The following is a 25,521-nucleotide window of genomic DNA, read 5'->3' as shown; positions in this document are numbered from 1 at the left end:
GCAGTCACAAATATTACATTGCTTTAACTTCTAGATACATCTTCAGAAGAATGCAGAAGAGAGTTAATATTCCCTTAGGTCCTGACGAGTACCATCAAAACCTGAGTAGGCCTGGGAGAACACAAGGCCTACAGTTTAGCCTAGGAAATTACTAAGGAAAAATTATCACAACAACCACCATGCCACTGTATGGATAACAAATAAACCTACGAAAGGCCCAGTGCTTCAGAGGTATGGTCTCTGCTTGGCTGAGCCAGAGCCGTTGTCTAGTGCTCCACTGCACTATTCCAACACAGCGCTCTGTTGCCAACAAAGCTGCAGCACGTGTGAGGTCCTCCAAAATCACTCAGGGTACAAACGGAACTGAGCACTCGTTTGGCTCAACGGCACTTTACCTGCAAGAACTCGTCAGCTGTAGCATAGACCTTCATGCTTCAGTCCACCGGCAAAGGATTGTTGGAGGTGCTGGGTTGAGTGCACAGGGCTTAAGGGGATAAGCGTGTGCACAATCTTAGTGAAGGTCTGCCTCAGACATTGGATCCTGCTCCTACAGGTTGGTCAAGCAGATTATAAAATACAAAGCACAGGGCCCCACAGTGCAGTGTATCTGCAGTTTGGATCCATCAGACATACACAATGTCTGGGTTTACTTGCATTCCCACTCGTTCTGCCCACACCACATTTTTCCAACCCCTGATCCCAGATTGCATGGCTCAGGGTGGCTTGGCTCCCACACTTGCCGGAAATGCAGATCACAGCCATACATCTCTAAATCAACAGCTGCCAACATGCCACAGCTACTTTGTCACATGCTGACCACTCACAACTAAAAGCAAGGTTTCCAAGTGAAATTGCAATTGGCCTTAGCACTTCAACAAAATAGTTCCACTCCCATCCTCAGAGCTTCCTCAAACAATAGCACAAAACATCCACTAGACTCAAGGGATAGGAAGGTCTGTGGCACAAAACCCACGACTGCTGATTTCTGAAATATACACCACACAATCAGAAACACTGGATCTATAAACATCCTTAACAGACCCCAACAGGTCTGGGAGTTTCCTTTTTCCTCGCTGTTCAATGTGTGCCACTGCCTTTAAATAGAATGCCCTTCCCTTGCTGATTTTATGCTTTTGTGCTGAACCACATCTCCCTGTTAGCTTGGTGGTGCTGGAAGTACTGGTTCTCCCCATCTACGCCTCCGGGGCCGGGATAGTTGGGATTGGATCATGTACCACATGCTAATCGCCCATCCATAGATGGGAAGGATTCTCCCAGAAATGATCTCCCTTCTTGTTTAAACACAGATTTCTCAGCTTAGGAAGGGGCATGTGCTGCTTGCAGATGTCCCTCTTCCTTGTCAGGACTGTTCTTGTCAGCGTTTCAAAGCAGATCTAATTACAGGCTGTTCTGTTCATTTACAATTTCATATACCCTCCTTTTTTAGGTTAACTTTCAATAACTGGCAAGAAGCAGAACTATATGGGTGGAGGCAACAGGCTATGGATTTATGACATGATGGTATTCAGGCAAAGTAACCCAGCGCGAACATAGAAATATCCTGAACTGTGCTGCTGCCATCAGTTTGATAATGAGAATGTGATTTGAAATAAAAACATCTTGGGTGCCAATTCACTACGGCAGCTAATAAAAATAGGCAGAATACCTAGAAATTAAGGACTCTGTGCTCCAAGCACATGCAAAGCTTGAATATCATATGGTGCCTTACAAAAACAGAGTGCGTGGCTGCACTGGGGCTGTAGTACCATAAATGAAAGGCCACTTCGTAAACCCATGCATGAACTTTGGCAGGGAGAATGGGATGCTCAGCAGAAGCGAGGGCTTCCCTCTTTGGGACTTGTGTAGTCTTGGATACTTTTACCCCATGCCCATATCCCCACAGTCACCTCAACACGAAATAGTTCAGTGTTTGAGCTTCAAACACCCCTGGGCAAAGCCTGGCTGAGTTCTGCCAGAGCCCATGGTACCCAAGAACTGGCCTTTTAGCCAAATAAAAGCAGCTTTTAAACGCTGTAGAAGAAAGATGCAGGGCCTTGTGCACTTCAAAGGATCTGGCCTTTTAGGAGCTACTCTCAGTTTCAGGTCAAGCCTGAAGCCTGCTTTAATCTACTTTTAAGTGGTACAAGCAGTGTACCACCTTCTGCCAGAGGGCAGGGCAGTCTCCTTTGAATGCACCTTCCCCTATCTGCTGTGTGCAATCTCCCGAGGGCCTTACTTGTTGCTGTCCCGGTACTGATAGATATAACAGCCTTGAGGCATCCCACTCTCCTGGTCCAAGGTAAACGAGAGCTTCAGCTGCAGAGAGGAGAGGGGGTGGGGGAGAATGAAAAGAGAGAGAAAAAAAAAAGGCAACATTTTAGGCTCTCAGTCATCACAGCAACTTCAAGTTGGTGAGGCTTGTGGGAGAAAGCTTAACTCATCAACACTGACACGCAAACACCGTGGCCTGGAACATAATGTGGGGTTCCAAACCTCAGGGAAAAGTCACATGCGTTGCAGAAACCTCTCGCTTTTTCCACCCTTTGTTACTATAAAGTGTTTGTGGTTCTTCTGAAATGCATGGGTCATAACGGTTCACCCCTCCAAACCCACCCACACACACCACCCTTCACCAAAGCGATTGCGGTTCCCCTCAGACACTAAAGAAATTAGTCTTCTCCATCGGCGGCTGTAGTTCCCACGAGTCTTTCTCTGAAAACTTTCCCGGCTCCATCTCGTTCCTCCAGTGCATTAGAACAGAGCAGAAACCACAGAGGGAAAGGTGACAGATTTTTCCTTCGGTGCAGAGTTATTAAAGAGCTGTTAGAAGGGTTTGCAGCTTGGATCTGCATCCGGCAGGAGGCTATGATGTGACCTGGAAGCTGCTTTCTTTGCAGCTCCAAGAAGGCATTCGGCAAGGGCTTTCAGATTTCAAACACGGCTCATTTTATTTAAGGGGGAAAAAATTAATCCTCTTTCAACAAGCAACAGAACGGTTTTGCAAGGAGACTTTTGCTGAAAACGTCTCCAGTGAGTTTGTACACTGAACTGCCTAGAAAACAGCATGGGACTGAGCCATGCAAGAGAGAACAAATCCAAGCAGACCCTCTTGCCCCAAAGAAAGACTGCTGGCTCCCAGACCAGTGTCCCACCCGCTTCTGCAGCCACAAAGTGCAGTCTCTGGGCTCTGCAAAAGGGCTGCAGACCCAACCAGCACCCAGCAAGTGGGTGGTAAGAGGGACAGCCTACTTTGAAGAAGGCAGCTGCAGTCTTCGTGCACTAAGTGCATTGACTTTTGGGGGGTTCATAGAGATTACTTATGGCAGGGTTGTTACCACTGCTGGATCATGCAGAACTCTTGAAACTGAACTATTTTGTGTTGAGGTGACTGTGGGGATGTGGGCATGGGGTAAAAGTATCCAAGACTTCACAAGGACTAAAAGACAAAGGAGACTTGTTATGATGAGCCCGACTTTTTCAAACAGGGAAAGGAGGAGAGAGTAGCATCAAGACAGTCTGCTTGATCACAGGTTCCTCTCCTCTGGGCTTCAGGGAAACTGCTAACTCAAATTAATGGCTTATTCAGGAATGAACACAGAATTAAAACATCTTTCTCCTATAGGCTCTTAAGAAACTCTGTGTGAATCATTAGACGGTGCATTGATTTTCCCTTTCCTAAAGGGTAGCAAAGTCATATGCTGTGTTCTCACTGACCAAATAAAACTGCATACCATGAAATCACCAAAAAATTCACCATCCTGGACACCGAGTTAAAAATCAAATACCAGTGCCAGGCTGAGGCCAAGTCTAGCTGATCTCCCTTGAATTCTATGCCCCTAACTCTATAAGCCATTCTGAAATACACACTCCTGCGACAGCACATAGCACAAGTGTCCCTACTTTGCATGTGTCCATAGTATCAAGATTCACACCACCATTCAGACGGTAACCTCTTACACTCTCCACAACTCCCCCTTCCTACAAGCTGTGATCTCACTATAGCTTAGCAGAGTCCTCAGATCCATTTAGGAGACCAGTGCCTAAGGCAACTCTGGCAGGATCTGATGGGGACGTTTCTTCTTGCTGAGATCCATGAAGCCAAGCTGCAGCTCCAGCCTTTCCGGATGCTATGATGGCACACAGCAGCTACCCCACGGGAGCAGGAGATCAGCAAGAAACAAAGAGCCACCCGAAGGGAGGTTTGGGGAACTGAAGGAAGAACTGGGACCTGCCCAAAGCCATTTTTTTCTGAGCCAAATTTTTCAAAGCTTTCCTGATAGAGTATCAGGAGGCACCTCTGAGGCAAAAGGGTTATCTCAACCACCGGGTCCTGTGCTTGGAAGAAAGGGCATTGCATTGCAGAGTCGCTAGAAATGAAACACAAAAGAAAGTGCAAAACTGCAAAAAAGAGTTTCTTTGACCACTTTCAACAACATATCGGGACAAAGTCAGGAATGCCTGAGCCTCTTGTTCGCAGCTCTCAGCTCTCAGCTAAGCAGGCTTCAGGCTTGCAGCAACTGAGCACCCCTGGTTACAGCTCACCTGGGCTCTGGGCTCCTGGCACCACCCAGGGCTGGAGGCAGGTCTGTACAAGGAGACAAGTGCAGGGAAGGGAAGGAAGGAAGGAAATGGGCTGGGAAGGAAAACAGCCTTGTTTGGACAGGCTGCTGGAGAAAGCTGTGGGGCAATCAGGTATGGGAGGGTGACCTTTCCACTATCTGGGGGTACTAGGTCCCATGGAACCTGTCTACCCAAAATGGAAAGATCACAGTTCCTGGAGATAATGGGTTTTCAACTTTCTGTTATTTTAACCCTTCTTTGTCTGCTCACAGTACTCCAGACAAATAAAACACACCCTGTTGGGCAGGCTCAACGGTCTCTGCTACCCAACAGTGCCAGTAGGGCCTGGATAACAGGGACTAAACACAGCTTGACCATTTGGGACAACATTGTCAGGCAAGAGGATGCTGCTGTCACTCGCAGTGACAAGAAGGCTCCACTCAGAGAAATGTCAGGGTCAGGAGAGACATGTAACTAAAGCCATGTCCCAGCAACCATAGCACAAGGCAGCTGTGTTGTTACTGATGCACAAACCCCTGCCCTTCTGCAGATCTGCCCTCCTGATGCACTGTCATGGCAGCCAGGAGAAGGAAGAGGGAACCTGTGATGCTCACCCAGGCCAGGAATCCTTACAGACCCAAAACGAAGAGCCAAGCTCTGGTTGTACAGCCACCAGCAACGCTTCAGCTACCTTTGCTCGTTTGGTGGCATTTGGTCTCAGCAGAGAACATGGAGCTCCCAGGCAAAACTCACCACAGGGCAGAAAGAAAGAAGGTAAGTCAAGTAAAGAAGAACTAGTTGAGTGCTGCCAGGAGGCAAACTGGGATGCAGAGACTGTAAGCTTCCTAATAAGTTTGAAAAGGTTGCCCACACCCACTCAACATCATGTTAGGTCCTCTCTGCCACTGGAGTCACAGGAGTGCTCCACTGACTGCCCTCAGACCCACACTTCTGCATGGCCATGTTCAGCTGCACAGGTGCTTACACACCCTGGCACCTTGGTGCTTTGGAGCATTTGCGCCACAGATCTTTCCTCTCATGCTAAAAGCTAATCTGTGAGGCACCTGCTGCCAAGAATAAAATTCAAGTTTTCTTTTCCAGCTCTCTGCACACCCTACACTGCTGCTTCTCCTTGGTCTCATTTTCTCCAGCAGCTGCCCTTTCCTTTTGCCTTCTTTCACTAAGCACAAAAACTCTGCTTACCTCAAAATTAAAGAAGGTTGAAGGTCAAGGCTGGGGATGGGAAAGATGTCAGGAGCTGACCGACCGACCACCTTATCATTCCTCCTATCAGACTCCTGCTACAGCAACGTCACAAGACACGCAGGGCCTCTCAGATACACGAAGCCATACAAAACACACATGCTTTTGCAATTCTCCCTCTGGCACAGCTTTAACTCCTAAGCAATTTGACAACATTGCTACAACACCATGTGCTGCTTTGAAACTCCTTCTTTTTGTGTGTCAGTGCTCCTTGTCAGAATGCAAAGGCTTGCTGTAAAGACAGCAAACAAACTAATACCAAGACAAAGGAAAGGGCACTGCTTTTCAAAATACTGGATTTTATGCCTGCAGGGCTAATGGGGGACTGAGGTTTCTTACAGAAATGCAAGTGCAGGGTGACCCCATCACAGTGAAGGCTCATCAGATCAAGGGATCTTCAACATTAAACATATGAGATGAGTTAATTTTACAAGACACTGCTGGGTTTCACTGGGAAAGGAGGGGGAAAGGAAATTTCCCAGCACTGTACTGTGGTGTGATTTGGCTTGCGCTGCCCCCTTTGGTAGTGTAGCCCTGGAGCTCACATGCTAATAAAGATCCCTTTCCACTTCAATAGCTTTGCACATAAAGAAATGCTCAGCATGGTGTGTGCGTGAACTCAATGGGAAAAGGAGCTGGAACACAGCCATGCTGAGAACAGAGTTCTGCCTACCAGGCAAGCCCCATCAATAATTGAGATGTCAGAGGCACAGGGAGGTGCATGAATAAGAGCTGTCAAAAGGAGTAATTGGGATGTATGTGGATTCAGTGATGGATAGGCTCGCTCACCATCAGACACAATTGCAATACACCCAAACAGAAGAGGAGCAGGGCGTTGAAATTCAAAGGGGCTGGGGCGGGCCGTTTGATGGGCCAGACATCGATGCCTTCATAGATGAGAGCAACATGCCCAAGTTACCAAGCAGGCATGGACCTGCTGTCTGGCGACTGGTGGATGGAGTGAGAGAATGCATTTATTGCACGTGGACGTGCACTGGTGATGTTTGGTGGCCCGTACTGCAGGCTCAAGCTGATGGTAATGCCACCTCCATGGGGAAATTCATCTTCTGCCCACAGTGGTCACTCGGCACAGAGCGCTCTATTCTAACACTAATTTGTGCAATGGCTCCACTCTCCAGATTGGTAATGTCCTCCGCCTCTCTATTCCTACATCCTTGAATCCAACAGAGGTTGCAGTTGGCTGACAGTGGGATGCCTCCTTGCTCCTCCATCCATCAGATGCTGACATGGTTCATCTGCACTCAAGGGTTCCCATGCACTCCCTTGACAATAGTGAGCAGACACCAAGCCAGCACACAGACACAGCCAGACACAAGATGCCAGCAAAAGCAGAAGGGCTCAGGGCAGCTGCCCTTGAATGCACTAACAGCTCTGGGCTGCCTGATCCGTGCAGGGACCCAATGCTCCACTCTGAGCAGACAGACCCTTGTGGGAGGTGCAGCGGAAGGTGCCTAAATATTGGGACTTCCTCCACCAAGGCCACCAAGAGGCTTTTCAGAAAGTGGGAGCAATGCTTAACACTGTCATGGACCTCCAGGCTTGCCTGAGCTTTGGTGCAGCCAGCAGCCCTCTTTATTTTAAAGAAAATTTTAGACCTGCAGCAATTAGGGGCCCAGCCATGCAATAAAGCCTGGTTGCTCCAACAAGGAGAGAGCACGAGGAGCAGCCTTCTGGCTGCTGAAACACTGCCAGTATCTATATTGACTTGACTGGGCAAATTCTGCATGCCCCTTGAGTAAGTGGTTTGGCTTGGATCTCCCCTTTCCCAGCCTTGGCTCTGAGCAGCAAAACCTTTGTCATTAAACAAAAAGTTTTCTCTACACATGCACTGTATCAGAGAGGCATTATCAGTTCAGCCAAGTAACTAGGCCAAAGATTTCAGATGTCCCAGTTCTGGGGCAATGTAAGGACATGCTCTGGCCAGCCTTCGTTATAGCTGTTCAAGGTAATTCCACCAATGGGGAGGGGTATTCAAGCAGAAGTTCACCCAGGGCAAGGAGGAAAAGCAGAACATGAGCCTCCAAGACAAAAAACAGGGGACTGAATCTGAAGATTAAACTGAAAACACTCTTCTGAAAGGCAGGGGTTCTTTTCTACCCTTGACACTCATTCAATTTTAACCCCGTTTGTGTGGAAGTCCAAAGACACTGGTATCAGTTCCCTCTCAGAATAAAGGCTCCTCTCTCCAGCAAGCTCTAGAAAGCTTTTTAAGAATAAACTTAGTCATCAAGCAGGTTTTTATGCCCTGCCCAAACTTTGGGTTTGACCCGAAAAGAAAATAGCCCTGAAGTCCTGACACTCACTTTTAAAACCACAAAAAACGAGCCGTGCTCCAGTAACGTAATCACAGAGTTTTCTGGCACCTTGTCCCTTAAAAATACATCCATCTGCCTCCACACAGGCCATCAAACTCAATCTTGTTCACAATGGATTTCCCAATTCCCGTGTGCTGGAAGGACTGCAGTGGTGCTGGCTGTGCTGGCTCAACGAGCCTTTACAGAAGCGCAGCCTGAAAACCTCACAGCTGTGTTTTCACTTAAAGAAGCTGCTCTTGAGACCAAGGCACTTCTCCTTCCATGAGTTTTTCTATTTGCACTGCAGTTCGAAATTGCTGGAGAAAGACCTTGGGTAAAGGCTAGAGAATATGTGGTAAGGACAGGATAGGGGTAATAAAGGAGATACAAAAAGTTCTACAGTGGAAAAAGAGGAAAGACAAGGAAGCTTGGTACCAGCTACCTGTCACGTTGGGTTGGGGCTGCCTTTCTCTTTTGGCTTTGCAAACAGCAAATGTTTGGGCAATCTCAACACCTGGTTAGGAGACTGCTGTTGCTCCCTATCCTAAAAGTATATTTTCCAGATGAAGACATAAATTCACTAGGAGGCTCCTGAAACTGTCCCTGCTGCCCTTGTATCCTCAGCACTGACAATCTCCAGGAGACAAACAAGCAGAGAGAGAAAATCAGCTGTCCCATAAGCCTGCTCCTCTGGAAAAGGGTACTCAGAAAGGGACATCACTGGCAGCTGCTCTTCACCGCTCCTCCTGCCCCACTGTCACCACTTCCAAGACACGTTGACCTCCAAACTGAAATCCAAATCAGCCACAAGAAGGAAGCAGCAAGAAACATGCTGGGTGCCCAGCATACTCCACAGGCAGCCAATCCACATATCCTGGAGCTCCTGGGTATGAGATGACAGTGCTGTGACGGAAAATTGTTATCAGCCTTGCCTGCTTTCATAGGTCAGACAAACAACTGCATGTAAACAGGTAGCAGAGCAAAGGGTGACTTATTTCTAGGGGTGGGACCTCCTCTCTGTTCCTGCTTTACGTTCCACTCTTGACATCTCTCACATAGAAGGGTTCTCTCTTTATTTGCAACAATGCAACAAATCATTTTGGGGTTTACTCATTCTGCACCACCCACACCTCTCTCATGTCTCTTTCCTCTCATGACATTAGCAAGCAAACTACCTCTGTTAACAGGCTGCAAGATCCATGTGTGTGGCTCCAGGACAATGTCAACCTGAAAGCCAACCCAGCCCAGGAAATAGAGCTGAAACTCATTTGGGATATTATTCTGCCCTGAATCCTTCTGCCCCTTTCTGTTTTACAATTCCAGTTTACTCAACTGTTATTTCTCCCCTCTGCTGCTGCCTGCAACCCACAACTGCATAAAATACAGCCAAAGACAGTGAACCCCTGACACATGTGAAGATGAAAGATTGCAGATAGCTTTTCCCGCTTTTTAAACTAACCTCCAAGGTCAGAAGTTCTGAGCCTGATGCCCAAAGCCTCAATAAGCTATTACTAAATTATCCCACAGGCTGCAGCAGGTCTTGCTCTCCAAACTTCTCCTCTGGGATCCAGTGAGGACTCTAGGGTCTTCCCATCATGGGAGTGAAGTCACCAGCATGTGTTCCCTAGCACATATGAAGGCTGCTCTGCTGTTCTCTAGTGTCCCCCAAAACCTCCACTACAGCCGCTCAGGCAGTACAGCAAAACCAGAAAGAAGTGTGGCTGCATCCTTTGCACAGATACGTGGATGCTGTCATCAAAATGGCAAGCTGGCATCACACCCACAGCTTCTATTTTACAGCTGCAAACCAAAGCTGAAGAGCCTTTCTGAAAAGACAGGGCAGGAGACAACTTTCACCACCTGGCAAAAATGTAAACTGCAAATGAGTTTATTTTTAAACAGTCACACTTGCTTGCATTGGAGTTTTCGAACACAGTATGCAATCCACAAAGAAATGGATCCAGATTTATTTAGAAAGAAGAGCTGAATACTTCCGCTCACTTCATAATTTATAAACTGGATGAGCTCATTCTCTAGATGCATGATTAGGAAACCACAGGACTAAAACACAGATTATACAATTGCAAAGGGTTTATATTGGTGGATTAAAAATACCTTCTTCAGAAGCTAACGAATTGTGACACCGCACCGCATGCTCTAGACCACTAGGGAACTGTCAATGAAGTTAAAAGTATTTTCTACACTTTCATCAATTTTAAAATAAAAGCAAAACATCCCTAGGAAATGCCACATAAAAAACTGTGACACTAACAAGATATATGCCAAATCTCACTACTTGGCTGTTTTATGTTACTCAGAGCCAGACTCAGCCTCTCTTTAAGGCACGCCCAGCTCTTGTGCTTCTCCCAGCCCTGCCAGTGCTCTGACAAAAGACAAATTCATCGATTTCATCTCATGTACTAACAAAGCCTTCACAAGCCGGGCTTCACCAGCCTCAACAGAGACAAGAGGTTTTGGGCTGCAGAAAATTCTTGCTTTTTTAAAGACTGATGGTGACTTACAGGCTTTACGTGGCCACAGGGGAACAGTTAGGTCCTGCCCAGTCCCAATGGCCTCTTCTTCACCTGGGAGACATGGAAATTCACTTGGGAAAACAGGAATTTTGGAGAGAAAAATGACTGAGATTCTAGTAAGAGGCTAGATTGCAATCAGGAATTTGAAACAACTCCAGAGACTCGTGGAGAGGCAGGGCCCACCCTTTTCAAAGCCATTAGAGTTGCCAACAAGTCAAATTTCCCTGTCCATGAAGGTGCTGATGGCTGAAGGGCAGTGCCTGAATGCCACATAGCTTATTGGAGAGTTAAAATTCCCCAGGAGAGACCAGAGGCCAATAGCCAGAGGTGCAGCTCAGGGACCTGTAACTGGCCTGAATGGGAACAGGCAAGACTGTGGTCTGCTGCACAAGAAGAAAGACTGAAAACGCAGGTGCTAACACCACACTGCCCAAAGCCAGCTGGTGCAGGACCCGGAGAAAGTGTGACACCAGTAGCACCCAACACCCAGGACTGAAAGAGAACCTGAGCCTTATAATCAATGGCTTGTAGGAAAGCCAGAGCAGCAGGTACATCCACTGCTCTGAAAATCCTGGAACAAATAGAGCAAATGAATTAGTTATAGTAACTACAATAAAAAAGAGAAATATATCTTTCTCATAGCAAGGAGAGAAATTTTAAGCGTATGGCTGATGTAAAATTTCCCCTAAGCTGACAAGTGTCAGCAGCAGAACTGACAGGCACTTCTGTGCAGCCACGGTGCCTGCAGCCTGCTCGCCAGTCCTACCCAGGATCTTAGGGGACCTGAGGGGTAAATTCATCATGTGGACAGTATGGAAGTCCATGTATATGCCACTTTGGTCTGCTGAAGAAAAGTAAACCCTGATCAGAAACGGATCTCTAAGTCATTTCTGTCCCAAAACAGTACATTAGAGCCCAAAAGACTTAAGAAAAGCAATCAGTATGTTTCACGTTTGCTTTAGATGAGAAGTGACACAATCATGTGGAAAACTCTCTCTATAGTCGCTGCTTGGTATGTCGTTATTAGAGAGTACTGCAGATAAGAGGTCATTATCCCCAACTACTGTTACTCCAAACACCTGACAGTCATGTCTGACAACAGGTCTCAACTTACTGACCCTAGGTTTAAGCAGTCTGAAGTTTAGCTTAATGTTTGGCTATTTTGTGAGAGCCCACAGTCAGCCAAGAACAGAAGTCAGTGGCTCCCAGAAAGACTGCAGACCAGCCACTGATGGATACACAGCTCTGCTAATGAACATAACACCACAAGGGAAACATGACATGTGGCTTGCAGGCAGTTTCTTTAAAGGAAAAAAGAACAAGGACATCAGCAATGGTAAAAGCTCTTTTGATGAAAAGCAAGAGAACAAACAGCCTTTCAGAAAGCACTGGATGGTTTCCAAGAGCTGCTCCAGTCCACGTCAGCGACAGATCCCAAAGCAGCGATTACCTGAAGGAGGATGGGACACCACGCCATCTTCACATGGCTCAAGCCACAGGGAAATGCAAGGTAAGAGCTGTGTATGTGCCAGGTGGAAAAATGGTTCGGTGTCTCTTATTGCATCTGACTATAGTACAACTTCCCCTCCCCCCACCAAGTCTCTCGGAGGATGTTGATACACATATTACAAATCAGCCTATTTGGTGTCTACCCTATGATTATTTTATGTCTTCCTGTAATGCGCCCAGTCTTTGTCATTCCTGTTGGGAGGATATAAGGAGCCGAGGGCAGATCAAACACAGCAAATCCTATTTTCTTAAGTTTGTTAATACTAACTGCTTCCCCTGCTAAGCCACTAATGGAGCTGTGAGAACCCAAGAGCACAGATTAATTCAGTGCCCAGGTAATGCCTCATGCCTAGAGGCATTTCCGTAGAGTTGCAACGGAAGACAGACAAAGCTTGTAATACCCTCCATACAAGAGATAAACCCATTCAAATACGAATAGCCCCTGTGCCAACATGATAAGAGCTCCACCAGGTAACAAGAGAGATCACAACGGGATTTCTCGGTTTAGTTTTATCTCCAAGCCGTTAAACTGGAGCCGAGACTATGAATACGCAAAATGCCCTGATCCCACCATGCTGATCTCAGTTTGACAGCCATGCTATTCTACCCTATTCTTTGGGGTGCTGCTGTGAAATACTGGGCAGTCCCAAAATGCAGCCCTAGCACTGCTAACTCAAGCTTTGCCCGTTCCCTGGGGATGATCTGGACCCTCCTGCAGCTTGTTACGGCCTGCCAGGACTGCAGGCAGCAGGCAGCTGTGCTGTGTCCTCTGCCAAACCTTCTCCCGCAGGCACTGTTGGCAGCACAGGGTGGGAAGGCACCTCCTGCCATACACACTCAGCCCACGGCCTTCCGCAGAGCATCTCCTCCACACATCACAAGCCATAAAACGCTACCCAGCATCCTGCCATGGCAGTGACGGCTCCCTCCTCCTTGGGCAGAGGCAGGATGCGTGTCATGACCTCCTCTCCCTTACTGAACCAAATCTTGCAGTGTGCCTAAGCATGGTTACTCGGTACATGGGACTTGAAGCTTTCCAAGGACATCCCTGCTGATTCCCATGGACGGCAGGAGCTGTCGCCACTAGCACAACCACCACTGGCTCCTGGGCTTCCCCAGGGATGGGCTGGCTGTGGCTCAGTTGAATTCCTCTGGCAGCGACCTGCTCCTGCTCATTCTTTCCTAGGGACTTCGCAGCTTCTCTGTCACAGGGAAAGAAGGAAATGGGAGTGGATGGCAGCCAGGCAACTTGTCCCAGCGAGCCCAGAGCCCGCTTGCATCAGGACGGGCACCCTGCCCTCCAGCTAACCCATGGCCAGCCGTCTTTCTCCAGTTCCAGCACGGCTGTGCTTCAGCAGGGAAGTAATTCCTGCATGTAGACGCTTCGGAAAGGGCTCTGGAAATGTTCACTCTGAAAAGGTGCAGTATAAAATCTAAAGTATTTTTGTAGGGTCAAGTTGATGTCAGAGCCCACAATGCTGCTGTCGATCCCCCGGCTGGAGCACAGGAGGCAGGATCAATGATCTTCTTCTAGCATTAATGCACAGCAGGCTGTTTATAACCCTCTATTCCGCAATGTTATTTAACATATGTAAGGGGCTTGACATGGTTTATGTTCAGTAGCTGTGGTTTCCAAGCAGTATTGCATTTCTTCAAAATGAAGATACACAATATTTTAAAACAATTTTTAAAACCATTCACAAATCTGAAATCATTTACGTCATTTCTCTTTTCTCCTACCAAACCCAAACCATAACACAGTCACAGAAGACAAGCAAGCTCATGTGCAAGAACTCAGCTGCAAGAAATGTGTGTGCATACACACACACAGAGGGAAACTCAAAGCTGTAATTCAGTTAAATTGGTACAAGCTATGTTTAAGGTTTCTAAGACATCCGGGATGTAGTACACTGTTTAGAGTTGTGGGTACCAGCATGCCTTATGTGGAGAAGGAGAATCTAAAAGCTGAACCAAAGCATGAGGTATTTATTTAACAATCTGCCTCAGCAAGTGTAAGGAAATTAAAAGGTTTCCTGCCCCTGGGAGTTCAGCATCCTAGCAACCTGATCATGCATCATCCTAAAGTCTCATCATTGCCTTCCCTTGATGGGACTGACCCCATCCACTCCTAAAAGCAAGTCACAACACAACTGAAGCTCTAATTCCTACTTTTAACATAATCCCTCCACAGACCAGAGCCGACTGGGGCAGGGAAGTCTTAGCAGAACCTTTAGGAACCATCCTAAAAGACAGTCTGCAAAGCACCACTCCCCAGAAATGCCTGGCTTTCATGGAGCATGGCAGCTCTTGCAGACCTTTCTGGTTTTTGCAGCAGTTTTGCATAGATCAGACTTTCCAGTTCCCCAGCTTGATGGAATTGGGGCTTTGTTGGGTTAATTTTGGCTGGTCAGTCCTGGAAAGGGAGTTGTCCCTAACAGAGCAGTAAGTTTTAAAGGCAGAAACCAACACCATATTTTACAGAGACAGTCAAGTTCTTTAAATTAGTTATTTATTCCAACAATATTAAAAGGAGACACACTGCTTTGTCAGTCATTTTTCCATTTGTAGTATTTTGTTTTGTTTTTTTAAACCCATGAGCCTAATCTTTAATTTCTCTATGGAAAAGCTGGAAGAAAAAGATCACAGGGACAAAGGATCAGCCTCCTAGAGCATCCACAGCGCTCGTTCACCCTTTGGAGAGGTTGCTGGGTTTGTTGTTGAGATTTTTTTTCTTTAAATACACTCTGAAAATAAATAAATAAACCAACAAATAAATAACTCTCCAGGCATGGATACTAGCTTGTGAAGGAGACCCAGACAATGCATGGGAGGCTAGAAAGGAGCCAGTAAATTCTAGGGGTGTAGAACAGGAGAGGGGATTACGTCTGGTGATTAAATTAGGCGATGCATGAATACATTCCAATGTGCAACATCACTCAAGCACTGGACAAAACATATGGCAACAATGGAAAGTGCTGCCACAAGGTCACCTTTAATATGATTAGCCATGGGCTCCTGAAAGGAGATCTCCCAAGTACTGGCGTGCTAGCCCTCTTTTGTGCAGGGTGGAGAAGCACCCTCTGAAAGCCTTTGAGGCTTCATGAACCCCACACAAATGGCTGCTGTGTGTTAGGTGATGTGCCCAAGTCCATTGAAAAATGAACAAAAAAAAAAAAAAAGAAGAGCTTCGAGGCCAGGCAAGTGCACTGAGAGCAGCTTTTGTTCCCTGCTTGCAGGGCACCGTCAGGAGCCGTCCCCAGGGTGTCCTGCTTGACAGCTGGGTCACCCCATGAGCTCCCCTGTTCCGCTTGGACTTTTCAACTTCACTGGCCTACATTCACCGGCACGGTTCAACTCTTTGAAGGGGGAGAAAGCGCCTCATCCATCACTGACACGAAGGGAGTTAATTCACTTCTTTACAACTGGAAAGGCTTTTGCTGTGAGCAGGAGGGAGTGCAGGAAGAGTAATGAAATCCAAAAGGGAGCCAAATGATGCTTTCCTCTGCTAGACGCCAGTGCTGGCAGCGCTTGCTGCTGGCACAGCCTGTGGTGGGTGAAAGGAGACTCTTTTGTGGTATGCCATTAGCTACTTCCAAGGCCTCAGTTCATGTTTACCACAGCCACTGTGTTACTTGGTATTTTTTTCCAGTCCTGTCGATTGTACTGCAGAACTGACTGAGTCCGTTTGGAAGCCTTGCTCACAGAAAGCAGAAACAAATTGCTTTTTGAAAGGACTTATTTTTTTTCTTCCTTAAACCAAACCTCACTCCGCTTTCCAGAAACCCAGCCTGAGGCTGAAATCCCCACTTAAAGCTGAAGAGCAAAAGTCCCTGCCAGGCTTTGCCCACTCTGGTTATTGCTCAGCCGTGCCACTCGCCCCCAGCATGGCTGCGATGCCACCAGCTGTAGAACACCAAGCTGTGCTGCTCGGACTGCACACTAAAGGGCATCTCACACTCCAGCATTTCTCCACACCATGCAACACTGCAGCCACATGAAGTAAAACCTCATGACGGCAACAGCCAGCAAGGCTTTCTGATCAACTGTAATGAGAAGAAACACTTGATGACATTAAAGATAATGTTGTGTCAGTCATTTTGCGTGACCACCTTGTCATAATCAGGTGAGCCCTTCAGGCTGCTGAACTCTACCCCAGAGCACTTTGGCACTCTCAGCCAAGCACCTCACAAGGTTTCTGCAGGCCTTCAGTATTTCAGATTCCACGCAATGACTAATCAGGGACATGTGAGGGACAGGTCTAAGGGCAAACTTCTTCCACATGCTTTGTATCTGCATGGCTGTGTGGGTGAAAGTCAGGGAGACAACCTCAGCAGGAACTCATTCTTGTTACACAGGACCAGCTCAGTGACAAAGCAACAACAAACACGGCACAGGACCGCTGCCAGACAAGTTCCTGCTATTGCCAGGAAAAGGAAAGGATCATCTTCTAAAGCTCTCTCCAGCTTTACATTTCCAAGATGCTGTAACTGCAGCTCAAGCCTTGACACAGAACGTCCCAGGCACCGCACTGTCACAGCCGGCACTCAGCAAGCTGTGAAATGCCTGCCCTCTCATAACAAAGAGTCACTCTAGACACTTCTAATACATCTCATGGACTCTCACAAGACCTGCCAGGAGTGAAGATCAAGCCACTTTCTAACAAGTAAAGGTAGACCAGGGAGCTGCACACTAGCTCTAAAAACATTTTGGGGCAGCAGCTCCATGGAGGAGGGTAAGATTTCTTTACAAAGAAAACCTTGGCAAACAAACTCTTTCAAAACAAAAATGAATTATGGCTGGGAGATATGTCTGTGGTGACACCTGTTTCTTGGCTGTTTAAGCTCTTTTCAGCAAATCTTCCTCCTTTGAATTGTAGTTTGCACCCATCACTATGCTACCACTATTACAAAGGCTACTAGTAGCAAAATCACTGATCCAAAGTGCTGGATCTGAAGCAAACCACAGACCTACAAAACAACAAGAGCAAGGGTGAACCAGGCCTGCAACATACCTAACCAAATCTCTACAAGAAACTCAGCTAGCCAAAGAATTCAGTCACAGAAACTGCCTTTCTTTCAACAATTTTCCTGAAGGGATGAAGCCCAGATGATGTCACCTTGCCCAACTGCTTGGGGGTTCAGATAAATCCTTTCCTTCCTGCAGTGCTCAGCTGCAGAAGGAAGCTATGAACTCAAAAGGAAGAAGTTCATCAAGTTCATCCTAAGGTGTAGCCACTTCCTCTCTACAAAGCGGGCACATAAGGGCAGGTTTAACACACCTCCATCTGCTGGATTTCTCCATTCCAAGAAGCATGTACATTATTTTCTTGGTCCTGGCATGCAGAGACCAGCTGGCTTCTATGTTGGGCCCAACCTATAGTAACTCCATTGACATACCTTATTTCTATCTGGCCTCTCTCACTATTCATAGTCTGCTCTAGACTTCATCTCAAAACTCCCAGGACACCAAAGAACAGCATTCCTCCAGCAAGGAGAACCTCGGAGATCAGGTGAGAAGAGGACCGAACAAACCCAAGAGCAAGATCCTTGTGAGTGGGATGTTCATCCCACAGAGGTTTATAGTGTTTTGCACTCTTTCAAGAAAAAAACCCTCATCTGTCTGCTGCCTCAGCTGGTTGCAAAGGCACCATGTTTGTGGTCTTCAAACTGATTTCAAGGAACCTGCACAAATGCTTCTTGAGAATTTGAAAACAGATGACCACAACTCACAGGGATTTCAAGGTTGCTTAAATGCGATTTGACAGCATCACCCCTTGGCATCATGTTATGGATTCATCAATACACCTACCTCTCACTGTTACCTGAACATGAGAATCCAATAACTCTCCAGCTCATTTAATCAATTATATGTTATCCATTGGCTTATTTTAAAAAAAAACAACTGAAGAGCAAGGCAACGCGAGCACGATATTAAAGACTATCAACCATCACTTTCAGTAATGTTTGAAAATAATAAAAAACAGAGAGCTGAAGTGAAAATTCAAAACCTCAAAGTAATTTCAACCAAACATACAGGAGAAGGGAAAATTTATAGATGATGCAATAGAAAAAATGACTCACTTTCTGAAATGCCAAAGCCTGTTTTAGTTCACTCTGTCTTCTATACCTGCTAAACACATCACTGACAGAGAAATAATTTAATTGCATTTTTTTAGCTATTTAAGCATTTTATTTCCTAGCATTGTGGGTCGAGTTCTACTCTAACATGCTAAGCAGAAGCAAAGCACTAGCTCTGTCAATGAGGTTTCTTCTCAGAAAAGGAAGGACAGTCTTGAGATTAAAACAGAGACAATAAAATTGAGGTGAAGCTGCAGCCTTGAAGCTAATGCAAAACCTCCTGTTGATTCATGGGACTACGAATTTCTCAGTCAGAGGGCTGATCTCAGCATTGCCACAAGACACCCAACATGCTACAGCTCAGCAGTCCCCAAGGTGGGCAGGATCAAGGGATCAAACCCACGATGTGGCCAGTCTGCTGCAATTGTGAAGGAAGGCACAAATTAAATTTTGTTGTGTTCAGGCTAGGTTGTTTTTTTAAAAAACCCAAACAGTGACCACTTGTTTAGTTTGCATTTATGTGACAGAAACAAGTTTTTCAAGTCCAGCTAAATGAATTACCCGCAAAAACACCTTTCCAGTGATTTTGCATGAATGGTTTCTTCCATACATACGTCTGAAGTATCTCAAGCCACTCTAGTCCAACAAACTCTTGAGGATACTTTCTCACTGCCTCTTGCTTAGTTTTCAAGTGACCATCGATTTTATGGTAGCCCATCACAGACGGACAACAGACTGTTGCCAGCTCGGCTGTTAACTGATTAGGAGAAATGCAACACATCTGCTACCAGCCCAGATGCAAACTGGAGAATGCATTCCCTTCAGAGGGCAAAGTTTAACAGTCCCGTCAGGTTTAAGGTGTGAACAACTTGTGAATATGTATCCTTGAGAAGAGATTGGTATTTGTGTCTCAAGATGGGAGCAGGAAGCAACAGGGAATGACAATGTCTTTCGAACACAGCACTGCATAAAGAAGGAGCACGTTCAAGCAGCAGGTTTTTCTCAAATCTCCAGTATGGACAAATCTCAGAAACAATGTGCAACGTGGACCAATAGCCTATTCTGAGATGTCGTGCGTCACGCTCCCATTTTATGCAACTAAGTATTCAGTGGAAATCTACACTCTGACTTATGCTCATATGTTTGAACTTCCTTATTGCCACACGAGGACATTAAGAAGGGCAAGATAAATGATCTAGACTACTAAAGACGGATTCAAAGCTATTTGCTTTCAAAACAAAACCAAGAGGTTGCTCAAAAAAATGTACTCCCAATGAATCACTGCAAACTTTAGCAGGACGTATAATTTCAGGAGACATGGGCTTGGACTTGGAATGTTTATAGATGAACATGAAAGTGGACTTCAGCATGCACTGGCTTCCTCTGATGGGGCATGAACAGCTCCACTCTCAGCTCAGCTGCTGGGATGTTGGCTAAGGCTCTTGCAGCTTCATTTCAGAGGGCTACAGAAAGCACAGGTGCTTTCTGAGCTTCTTTGTACTTCAGCTTCCGTATGCTACAGATGAGAAAAGATAAAACGTCTCAAGACTCAGAAGGAGTGGTCATGCCCAGAGACACCTGATAACATGAGCTGTGGCCATGGAAAGCATGACTTTTCCCCCCCCTCTCACTTTGGAATTGAAATGTGAACTCAAAGAACTGTAATGTCCGAATCGTTCACCTCCTTCCAAACATTGTCTTTTGTCATTATACAATTAGCCTTTCTTCCATTTACAATAAGGTGAAACTGAACTGGCTCTGACAAAGAGCTGCTACGTCTTCACCTATGGCAGACTGATCACATTTGAAGTTACATCACTCAACACCCAGTGACTCCATCTAAAGTAAATGATTGATTAGCCATGCAGTCAGCTATAATTAATATCTGAAAAAAACCCTTGTCAAGTCTCTGTTCAAATACATGATAAACGGAATCTGAAACAAGAGACTTTCTAATGACGTCCATTCATCACCAGGGAAGAAAACCACCATCAACTGGATGGCAAGACTCTCTGGGAGCAAGGACTGTTTTCTCAGTAGAAAACAGAAAATCAGAATTTCTTCTCAGCACTCACGCCACATGCACCTCTACAAAAACCCATATCTTAATGGGTTTTATCTGTCTTGCTACTACAGACATTAAAGAACCAGTCTGGTTCTGTGTCACTGAGAACCAACTTGTCCATCCTGAACTTCTTTCAATATAACCATCAAAAGCCACTATTTCTCTCCCTGCCAAACTCAAAAATACTAGTGAGTGGCTTGCTCAACTGAATCAAGCACTGAATCCTCTGTTCACCTTGGCTATCAGCTTCACATTTGGGCAACATTCCATCACACTATGCCACCACCTCCCACAGATCCCCTCTTTTTCTCCTAGAGATGCTATTCAGCATCGCATGAGGTCCCTATATGCATGTGACCCCGGCTGCCTAACACACATGCATGGATGAAACCCATCTGTCTCCAGCTAGTCCAGAAACCAAGAGGTATCTACCATGTGTGTGAATTTGGAGTACCTGCAAACAATTTCAGCCATACTTGTAGGTCACCATGTGATGAATGCCAGCTCACTGCCCTTACAACAGCTGGTCACCGACTGGTGATCACTTTCAATCAACACAAAAAGCGAAGCAATGTGGAAGGTATTACGAACTACTGCCCACTGCAACTCTGTCCTGTGTAAGCAACCAAGACTCATCGGATAGCAGCACACTGGCCTGGTCCTGATGCACGTAGGCAAAGCCTGAGTACTGGAAGGACTGGGGAGAGAGACCACTTGTGAAACACGCTGACTGCTTCTGTGTGCAGAGAAATGTTGGCCACAGTTCAGTCCTTCATGCAGATGTGGCTTCTTTCTCTGCTCTGCATCATGAGAACCACCTGCTGGGGAACCAGGATAAAGAAATTTACCTTAACTGAGCCAGCAATAAACAGAAGAAACAAAAAAGCACCAATTCTTATTCAATAGGTGTCAGTAATAAATGTGACAGAAAGAGAATGGTCAGCACTGGCCTAAGGCGCTAGATTTGGCATGGGAACCAGGAAAAGGCTTGTCCTGCCAGCTCTGCCACTGACTCACCGCCATGAGCTCAGGCAACTGCTTCATCTCTTCAGGCCATTTGCATCTCCTGGAAGGATGGAGCCAGGCTCCCCTCTGATACTTGCTCTGAGGCTGGCAAATGAAAGCAGTTATTGCTGTCACAGACAGCATCTCAAAACCAAAGCATAAGACACCCTTTTTTGGAGAAGTTTCAGAGCTTGCAGGTCTGTGACTTAGGACTCAAGGGTTAAGCTGTGTTTGTTTAGAAGAAAAACACTTGTATATGACTGGAGAACTTGAATATCTGAGCTAGTGGCTGGAATACTTACTCCAGGAAAAATAAAGTCATAACCCACTCTTGCATAGTAATGGTAAATTACTATGGTAAATTAATGCTGGAGCACTACTGCGCAGGGAGCTCCTTACCGGCCATATTTGCCCAGACATCTGGCTGTGGTGGCTCCCAGCACAATGCTCTACAGCCGAGCCCTGTGCTCCAGTGTTCGGGTCCCCCCTCCTGCCAGAGCCAGCTCAACCACTTCACCACCTGCTCCTGCTGGGACACAGCTGCTCAGCTCTAAAAGAACGATCAGGGAACAGCGGGACATGTACAAGGACATCAATCCTACTCACACCCCTGGGAGGACTTCATTAAAATCCCAGGGCAAAAGATTAGATTCTGAGGGCTTTCCACTCAAAATCCTAATTTAATCAAAATATTTTAAAACCTACTGGAAATGCAAATATCTCCATGCAAGCAGAAAGATGCTCAGCCAACAAAGACCCCCTCCATAATATAATCCTGTAACGCCTCATTCCTGTGTGCATCCTTGGTGCGTGTGCAAATTGCCCGACCTGAGTCATTAGCTGTTCCTGACGACAACAATGACATTTCTTATTTGTCTGTGAAGTACCATGTTCCCTTGTGGTATTGTAGGAAAGGCATTTTGAAAATCATTCCTACTTCCCTAACGCACCTTTACAAATACATTTCGATCACTCCTGCAGGGAAGAGCAGTATCCCTCAGTAGAAAGCTGTGGCCTTGGATGCTCATTTTGGTGTATTAACTGGGGCTATGCAAAAGACATAAAATCCCCAAAGGAAATTAATCTTCAAATACATCCAACATCCTCCCAGCTGCCTTATGCATCACACAGTATAAGCAACTGTCCATAATGATCATATAGCACCTGCTGTCCCCATTCTGGGCATCAGTGATGTCTCTTTAACCAGACATCAAAGAGAAGGAGCAGACAATGGTGGAATTGTGATAGGAAGTGAATAGTGAAAGCTCCTTGTCAGTCTGCATTTCCATTTATCTTACAGCATCATACACACAGCCCACCCTGCCTCTGCTGTCACGTTCATGCACTGTTGCTGTAACGGCCTCCTTCAGGAAGTATCACAGCAGTTTTCAAGATTTTATAAATGGGCCTTTTGGATTTTCTCTTGGGCCAAAGCAAGTGCTAAGGCAGGTACACACCTCACCCTACTCTGAAGGAATCAAATCCTACACAAATTCGGTACCAGTGTCACATCACAGGCAATGAGCACCAGGACTTTCTCTTTGAGATTGGCCAAAAACCCAACAAAGCTGAGATGTAGCCAAGAGCCAGGGGTGGGAGCAAAGCCATTTACTCCTCCCTAGAAAGTTGCGTGTATTGAGAGTGCGCAGGAGTAGCACATACAGCAGCCATGGCTGGAACACCTAAGCGCTGCATCAGGAGTATTCAAGCCAGGATGGTCCTCCTGCCCAAACAGCATTTTAAGACATAAATTCAGATCATGCTATTAGGGAAAACACAGGCGCATTCAGTTAATGGAGGTCTATACAATATTATAGCCCTTTGCTGGCTCACCTAAACAGTTGTTCCAACCAAAGTGCCTTCCATTCTTACACTAACACATTGTATTTTGTGCACAATGACTGTTTAATCGGGGTAGAAATATTTATTACTTCCACATAGCAAGACGAAAAGACCTGAATGCTTACTATACAGATATGGGGAAGGAAATATGACAAAACAATTTCCCATAATTATTTCCAGTAGTCATTCATATTGGAAAATTTTAACCGTGATAGTAATTAATCTGTGGCTCTTGAGATTTCCAATTAAACAGCATTAGCAGGAGCAACTGTCTAAAAATACGTGTTTCTGTCCTGTCCCATTAGCACAACTAAATATGAAATTTCCCAACACACAATGTCACATCCTGCATGTACAGTGTCCTTCTTTCTCCTTGTTTCTCATGTGTGAATGGCTTTAGTCAACTTCTCAAAGCTGTTTGCATCAAATAGGCAGAGTCAGTTCCGAGAGTTTCAAAAATTATACAGAGCTGGTTAATATGCCCAGAATGCCATATACCTGTGACTTTTGGAGCTGGTATTCTGCACATATTCTAGTGTTTGAGGTCTTTGTGCTTGTTTCCCTGTGTTTCCTGCAGCAGAAATACTCTATTACTTCAAGGGCCCTACCAACCTTGATTAAACAAAGCTATTCTCTAAGATCATTTATTTTCTTATCCCCAGCAGCCACAGGACAGGACTGCAGGTAAGGTCCCCAGCATGGAGCAGAGGTAAAATAATATCACCTTTTCTGTCTTTAAGTTACTCAAAACAGTAGAGACCCACAGGGAAAATCAGCCTTTTCTCAATGAGACAGTGGCACAGCACACAGGCTGGGAGCAAACACAAGCGAGAGAATTTCACTAGCAATTCAACCTTTAAATTTGCATAACATCCATCTTTTCCATTTTCATCCTTTTTAATTCCCTTTTTGCACACACCTGCAAAGCTGAATGTCTGCTGTGCAGAAAAAAAGGAGAGAAACTATTCTAGCAAACAATTCAATGCCATTAACTGTTCTAACGCAAATGCACTTTGGGTTGTTCTCACAATTGACTTTGGGCAATGCCACTGTTTTAAGCACCCAGGTGTAAGTGCGCTGGCAAAGGCAGAATCACCAGCACAACAAAAGGCACCACTCAGCTCACAGACAGTTGTCATAGAGACAGATCAGCATCCTGGGGTATTCTTATTTTAAATATGCACAGAAATCCTTTTTAACCTGTCTTCTTGTAGGCATCTGTCCTCGTGATTCATTTATAAACTGCTGAGGCAAAAAAGTACCATTTATCAGCAGATCATCTCTAAGTAGGCTGGAGCTAAGGAGCTTTTCTGCAAACTTGATGGTTTTTGTTGAAAGCAAGTTTCTATCTGATTCTCTGGCTAGTGTTTCTAAAAGCTGTGGTTTGGAGAAGTGATCCAGCTCCAAAGTAACCTGGCCAGGAAAGAAAAGGAAAGATGTGGGTTGTGCTCACTTCGGTTTTTAAACCAGGTCAGATCCCTGCTCCAATTTTTACTGTGAGTCCACCAAGAGCTGTGAGAGGACAGCACAGGGGTGGCATTTCATGGTCTTGGGCAGGAAGGAGGCTGTGGGGGAAAGACAATATCGTAAATACCTGAACACTTTTTCTCAAAGCCACGGGAAAAGGCCCTCCTTGCCTGTACATCTAAAAGCTGCAGCACCAAATGAGAAGGAAAAGAAACACATTAATCTCTGTCTGTGTGGACAAGGTTTCATAAGCTCCTTAGCCACTGAAGGTGCAAAGACTTTAAACCTCTAAAACTCAGTGCTCAGCTCTCTTCTGGAACTGGGAAGCTGGCAGGCAGTACAGGAAACCATATTCTGGGGAAAAAAAACCTAGAAGGGGCCTATGGGGACAGCAAGAGCCCACAGAGTAAACAATGTGTGACTCTGGTCACAAAGAAGGTCCTCAGACCCAAGGTCCAAGTCCAATGCAGCAGGATTCCCCTCAGGGCTCTGCAGGGGCACAAAAGGAAGTCGGTCGGAAAAAGAGAGCCAGGTAGGCTGCCATGGCCAGAACCAAACCAAGGCAGTAACTCAAAATTATATAGCCCCAAAGGGACACACATATACTGACACTGAATCCACAAACCCTAGGTTTTCAAGACTGTGTGTTACCTCTCTTTTGTCTCAAGGTTTTCTCTGTGACCCAGATATGCAATTCCCAAGTTATTAAAAAAAATAAAATATATTCTTCAATCTGTTGAGCTACAGAGATTCCTGCTTCTAACACCACTGTTAAAAGATAAAACCACAGGCAAGCAGTTGCCTCTCTCACACTAGGTCATAAAAATTCAGCAATGACATTCATACAGGAAACATTCCCCCTTACCATGGCACAGCCAGCCTGA

At 45.9% G+C, this 25,521-nt stretch overlaps 1 protein-coding gene across 4 annotated transcripts in view; it reads right to left on the bottom strand.

Moving 5' to 3' along the window:
• The window catches only part of DIS3L2 (DIS3 like 3'-5' exoribonuclease 2), a 191,330-nt gene that overhangs the window by 36,142 nt on the left and 129,667 nt on the right, over nt 1–25,521 (bottom strand). For all 4 annotated transcript variants that reach the window (XM_054074488.1, XM_054074490.1, XM_054074487.1 and 1 more), the window contains one exon: nt 2,237–2,316. In XM_054074488.1, the coding sequence (XP_053930463.1) occupies nt 2,237–2,316 (80 nt within the window). The remainder of the gene's footprint in view (nt 1–2,236; nt 2,317–25,521) is intronic.

This window comes from Cuculus canorus, chromosome 9 (assembly GCF_017976375.1).
Source record: "Cuculus canorus isolate bCucCan1 chromosome 9, bCucCan1.pri, whole genome shotgun sequence".
Lineage (NCBI taxonomy): Eukaryota > Metazoa > Chordata > Aves > Cuculiformes > Cuculidae > Cuculus > Cuculus canorus.
Note: the sequence above shows the minus strand (reverse complement) of the source record. Positions and strands in the feature narration are given on the sequence as shown.